The 6183-nt window shown below is 42.5% G+C and overlaps 1 protein-coding gene across 1 annotated transcript; it reads right to left on the reverse strand.

Annotated features, from left to right (window-relative positions):
* Window positions 1-473: 473 nt before the first annotated feature.
* On the reverse strand, window positions 474-4974 carry LOC123150404 (U-box domain-containing protein 70). The gene is made up of 8 exons (XM_044570258.1): window positions 4569-4974; window positions 3934-4019; window positions 3434-3657; window positions 3296-3362; window positions 2857-2976; window positions 2078-2602; window positions 1170-1916; window positions 474-976 (listed from the first exon to the last, which is right to left on the reverse strand). Exons 1-8 carry the CDS (start codon window positions 4774-4776, stop codon window positions 782-784), a joined length of 2172 nt encoding a protein of 723 aa, XP_044426193.1. The 5' UTR covers window positions 4777-4974; the 3' UTR covers window positions 474-781.
* Window positions 4975-6183: the final 1209 nt, after the last annotated feature.

Genomic DNA, 6183 nt, shown 5'->3' on the forward strand with positions numbered 1-6183 from the left:
ATAAGTAACATTACAGCACCAAAAACACCTAGCTAATTTAGGTCAAACCTTGATCATATATTGTTCATTTCAAACACCATTCCAGTGTCAGGGCCATGAGAAAATCACACCAAGTTTTAGAGAGCAAAGCCTGAACTAAGTCAAACATATAGTTCTGACTGAAACTAAAAATTACGACTTTACACTGAAAAGGTCATACACTTTATAAAGAAAGCAAATTCGTGCTAAATGTGTGCAATTTTAGGCAACCAAGAAATAGCAAAATGGTTGCAATTTTTTTCCTTAATTATCGGTCGCTTGTTTTAGAATCTCAGCCACCTAAAATTGCAGAATACCAAGCCCAAAACTGCACTTTACGAAGACGTGCGACTTTAGGAAAATGATGGCTCATTACTTTATAGGTTAAGTTATATAGGTTGCGATTCCAAGATGACGATGGTCAGGTGTTCATCCACAAGATTTGGAAATGTGACTTGGGTTCAAGAAAAAACTAGTTCATGCAGTAATGAGCCATAGTTCTACAAGAATAACAACTACTCCACTGACCACTAGTTCAAGCAGTCTTTTGTTTTTCATAGACGTCGCCTACATATCTAATGATCCTTTTGCAAAATACTTGCATTTTACCTACAGAATGCCATACCACTAGTTAGTACTACGCAGTTGACGGATGCTTGCTCTTCTGTCTGCCAGGTTCAAGCTTTTGGTGGGGAGCAGGCACCGACACACCGTGTTGCTACTTGTGGCGGCTGGGACAAAGCTTTGCAAATTAGGCAGATTATTACAGCACCATGCTGTGCTGTTGGAGCCATTCCTGAATGGCAGAACGGAGAGCGATATTGGGGATGAGCTCCTGGTGTTGAAGTGGCAAGTTGGTGAACGGCGATGTGATTTTGCCTCTACCAAACCATTCCCGGATAGAATTACCTTCGTAGGTGATTCCATCCGCTGTCAACTGAGGATCCTTCATGATTTCCTGAAATGATGACAAAAGATGATTAGTCACAAGATAAGAGAGCTACTAACATCACACGAGTGCCTAGAAATAGACGAAACAAAAGACACATTCAAGTCATTTTTAGCTTGCAAAACGATCTTATATTATGGGACAGAGAGGGTATTTATGTGCTCCTGAATAGGGAAAAAGCATAGAGTTCCTTTCTACTCACATGAGATATAGAACAGGTGAAGTGTGACGGTATGATGCTTTCCTCTGGCACCAAACTTGAAGATGACTGTGAAGATAACATTGCAACATCCCTCATGGTCTCAACTGCTGTCCAGAGCTGGCCTGAAAGAACAGGACGGTACCTGCTGTTTTGCTCAGTGCAACTGAGAGCAATGTGTGCTAACTGCTGGATGTGCACATCAGGCCACTCTCCGGCTGAGGTATCAACTACAGAATTGAGGTCACCTTGCTCCATAGCATCCTCCACAATCTTCTTTATACCAAGAGGAGGCTTTCCAGTTAAAAGGCGCAGGACTACCATTCCAAAAGAATAAACATCGGAGTGAGGTGTCATCTTGCGAGTGGCAAGACATTCTGGGTCCACGTATATAGGGGCCTCCACAGGATGGTTGGTGCTATTGCTGTTGGACTGGATTAGCAAATGAAAAATGCCAAAGTCACTAAGCTTAGTGACTAAGTTGGCATCAAGAAGAATATTGGCAGGATGAAGATCGCCATGTACAATTGGTTCAGGTCTGTTCTCGTGAAGAAAGATCAGAGCTGAACATATCTCAGCAATAATACGGATGCGGATCTGCCACGTCAGAGTTCGCCTCTTATCCTCACATGAAAGAAAATCTTCAAGACTACCATTTGGTAAGAACTCATAGACAAGCGTCAATAACTCTGTGCATGCTCCTAGCAGAGTTACTAGGTTGGGGTGTCTCACTCTACTATGGATAGCAACCTGCAACATAAATCCAAAATAAATTATTTACAACTAGTCGTTTTGGAAACACTAATTTATTCAAGTTCCAGTTTTGACTGAAAAGAAGCAAGACATCACCAACTTTTTCTAGTATGACATAGGCAAACTCTGCTAGTTCAGAGCAAGTTCAGTAGAACTACCTCTTGTTCAAACTGAAAGGGTCCTTGACCATCGTGTCTCAGCACCTTTACTGCAACTGTCATGTTCCGGAGGACACCTCGGTACACAGAGGCAACCCCACATTCTCTGAACTTCGTTGAAGTACTGAAATTTTCTGTTGCACGTTCTAGTTCAGCTAATGAAAACTGGCAGGGCATCGCTGTACTTCTCCGGTGTAACTTTTCTACCTCTTCGAGTGCAGCATCTCTTTCCTTTAGCAAGACGTCATGCTTGGACTGAAGCTGATTATACCGCTCTTTGGATTCAGTGAGCTGATGTTGCAGATCCAAACTATGCTCATTGGCCTTCTGAAGTTCCTCACTATGGAACTTTTTTGATTCCAAAAGCTGATTTTGAGCATGTTCATTATGCTTATTAGCTTTTTGTAGCTCATTAGCAACCTCATCCTGTCGTGCTTTAACTTGTTGCAACTCTTGTTGTATTTTGGAAAGATGCTCCTCAGCATCTTTATGTCGTTGCACCTGATTTGCCTCTGATGTCCTGGCCTGCAGAATTCACACACTTACATTCATATTTATCTGTGATAGATGGCTTGATTAATATGCTTTCATTTGACATAAATAGCATCCAGCAGATAAGTTGTAGTAGTAAGATTGTAAGAATGGTTTAATCTAGAGAGTGCATGCATATCCACTAGGGCTAATTTGCAAGTATGACCCTCCAGTTTAGATAAGATAGCTTTTTTCAAAAATAAATGCTTATCATTTATAATTTTTAGGACATCATGATATGAACTTACTGTTTGTTCAGATTCAATCCACCTCAAGCGCTCATCAGAAGCTTCTTTCTTGAATACTGCAACTTCTTCCATGTACTTTTTAAGTTCATTAGACAAATAAATGTCTGAATGCCAATCTCTCTGTTAGGATCATTGAGAGCAAATAATTAGTGACTTGGGGTAATAAAACTCAACCAGATTGTTTGGAAGGGGTAAAGTTTAACTACTAATTAGCAGGTTTTCAATGCGCTGTGCTTCATGTACACCATAAGTATGGTTTAAGATTTCTAAGTGGTCCTTTTAAAGTTTAACTACTAATTAGAAGGTTCTCATTGCCAGTCAAGGTACAGTTTCTTTGTTTCCTGTTGCACAAGGATTACCACAGTCACGGTGAACCATCCATGCAAGAAATATGTGTGAAAAAATTAAACAGAAACAAATAATGATGGAAGAGACTGACCAAAATGTCTTCTAAATCCACAAGCCCAACGTCACCGCCTTTAGACTTCTCAATGCATGTCACACATCTAGTCCAACAAAAACAAATGTCAGTTCATGTTATAATGTCAACAAGGCAAACAGAGGACTGGAATGCTACCTCTTAAAGCCATCAATTATGATAGTACTGTTTGGATCACGCTTCAAACCCTCTATGTATGTTGCCATAGCACTTTCATAATTCTGCATCAGGGCTTGAACCTTCGCTTTACAGAGATAACCCATCAAATAAGTAGGATCCAGCTCAATACATTTTTCTGCATCTTCCAGACCTTGGGGCAGAGCTCCCAGAAAGATGTGACATTGAGCTCTGTTTCTAAACACCTGGATGGCCAATCATAAAAGTATCACTATCATCAAAGTAAAATACTACAGTAACCAGGGAGCCAATAAAAAATTATGCCCTCCGGAGCATGCCTTCCAGTCAATGATGTAAAATGTAAAACAAACAAGACAGCTCATAAATGATATGTTATGTGACTGAATTTATAATATTCAGAGGCTCATCTAACTTGAACGGAGAACCAAATTTAACGAATGAGCTAAAGGTGCCTTCAGATAGAATATATAAAGTTTAATCACGGTAAATCAAATCCTTACCGCGGGTTCATTTGGATTCTTGTTCACAGCTTCGGTATAGTGAGCTGCTGCTTCCTGATATCTTCTGGTGTAGAAGAGTTCATTGCCTGCAACATGCATAGCAGTGTACATTCAGATTCCAGAAGCATCAGATCACAATAGCAAGAGCCACACCACTAAACGGGGCTGGGTGTATCATGCTTGAAGAAAGAACATATATAGATTGCTAGCAGCTGTCCACTTCTTTGGTGAACCAATGATAGATCGAGTAGTAGTACCAATTTAGCCCCTGATTAGTCTCTCCCCTAATTATTGACTTGTTATTGTTGGAAGGAAATAGAAAAAGGCGTTTGAAATCAATGAACCGGAGGGAGTACCTTTTACTAGTATTTCTTTTATTATTTTTTGGACAAAGTTGTTTGCAATTAAAATTCTGAAATTCCCAAGAACGTTTACACTCGGTGTACACTTGATGACCATGCTTTTAGTTAGAGAAATTTCTTGTTAAAATAAGGGCAAAGTAAGGATCCTGCGAGTAATAATAATAAGAAGCACCATGCAGATGTAGGCGAGACGATGCGCACTAAATCTATCTATTTGCTTATTAGTAATCGGTAGAGACTAATCGACTTCACAGATAGTAATAGTGCCCGAACCTTTTGCCCAAACACGGCGGTAGTCGGCCTCCTCCGCATCTAGCCGCTCCCGCTCCTCGTTCTCCTTCCTCGACCTCTCCGCCTCCCGCAGCTTGGCGCGCGTCCGCACCCTCCCCACCTTGCTCTCGTGGCGGAGTTCCCTGTCCTGTTCCACCGCCGCATCGCCGCCGCGAGCCCTCAGTGGGCGGGGGGACTGGACGCTGAACATGAGGCGGCGCGGCTGGGGAGGATGGAGGATGGGCGCCGGGTGTGAGGGACCAGTTATGGGATGGATTTCACACTGATTCTGATTGTATTAGCTCACAGAGATGATTTACGTTCTGTATAAGGGAGAGACCCCAACGGGCTCCCTTGAGCTTAGGAACGTCCTGCCTATACGTGCCTATCTAGATCCTACGTAATAGGAGAAGGTTACAACCAGCCCATGTCATACAAGGGGCGTAACGACAGTGTTTATGCTCGGGGAAGAGGCTCCTTCCTCCCGCTTCGGCTGGCGGGTGGTGGTGGTGCCGGTTTTTGAATTTCAAACTGCCCCCTTTGCCGCTCCATGGGAGAACACAACGGGAAGAAGCGACTTCAACGCTGATTTGACCACCACTCGACCGATGGGTAGTTCAGTTAGTGCATCTCCAACACCGAGTCTTAAATCGGACAGCGCATTCGTTTGTGGATCAGTACGTCGACACGGATGCGGGAGCCGGCCATCCAAAACTATCCCCTGAGTGTCCACTGCTAGTGCGTGCAATTTGAAATTCAATTCCGTCCGGTCACAACATGAGCGCCGGATCACATCACTCCACGGTCACAACCAAAAAGGAACAAGTATGACTAGTTTTTACATGCCCGATTAAAAAAAAACCAGTCCGACAGTCCGTGTAAAAAAATTGATTCTCTACCCTGCCGGACCGGCAATCCGAGCCTCTACGCTCAATCTGTCGTCGCCGCCCGCAGAGGGTAGGATGCAGAGGAAGTTCCACTGTGCTAGCGCATTGGGTCTTTGTTGCAAAGATGTCTCGAAGGCAATCTAGATATGTTCATAATTTTATTTATTAATGCTGCGCCTTAAATACGAGACTTGTCTACGCAACTCTGTATCTATTTTTATGACGGTTTATAATTTTATTTGTTGATGTGCCTTGAATATACGACTTTTCTACGAAACCCTGTATCTATCTTTATGATGACTACTCTAAAATTGATTCAGCGTGGGCTAGAGTATGTATTGGCTGATGAGTACAAGACCAGCTATTAGAGGTGCAGTTGACGTCTCAAAGACTTCTTTTACAGCAGACGTTTCAAAGACTAGAATCACATGGATCAAGCATATAAGGCCTCTTCTCATAGTTGTACATGCAACATGACTTGCTACATGCAACACTGAGAAGCGGTCAAATATTTGTACATGCAACATGCGAATAAGTTGTGTTGGTACAGACTGTTTATATATAGGCTACTTCTCATAGTTGTTTGTGCAGTCGCCCTCTTTGCAGAAGATCATGGATTCTCAGATCTCCTACATGGATTTGATGAATGATGGGTCAGCTGCATATGAGGCTGGCTATGGTGGGAATTACAGTAATTTAGGTGTTGGAGGGGATGGAGATGGACGTGAGGA

This window comes from Triticum aestivum, chromosome 7A, assembly GCF_018294505.1.
Source record: "Triticum aestivum cultivar Chinese Spring chromosome 7A, IWGSC CS RefSeq v2.1, whole genome shotgun sequence".
In the NCBI taxonomy this organism is placed as follows: domain Eukaryota; kingdom Viridiplantae; phylum Streptophyta; class Magnoliopsida; order Poales; family Poaceae; genus Triticum; species Triticum aestivum.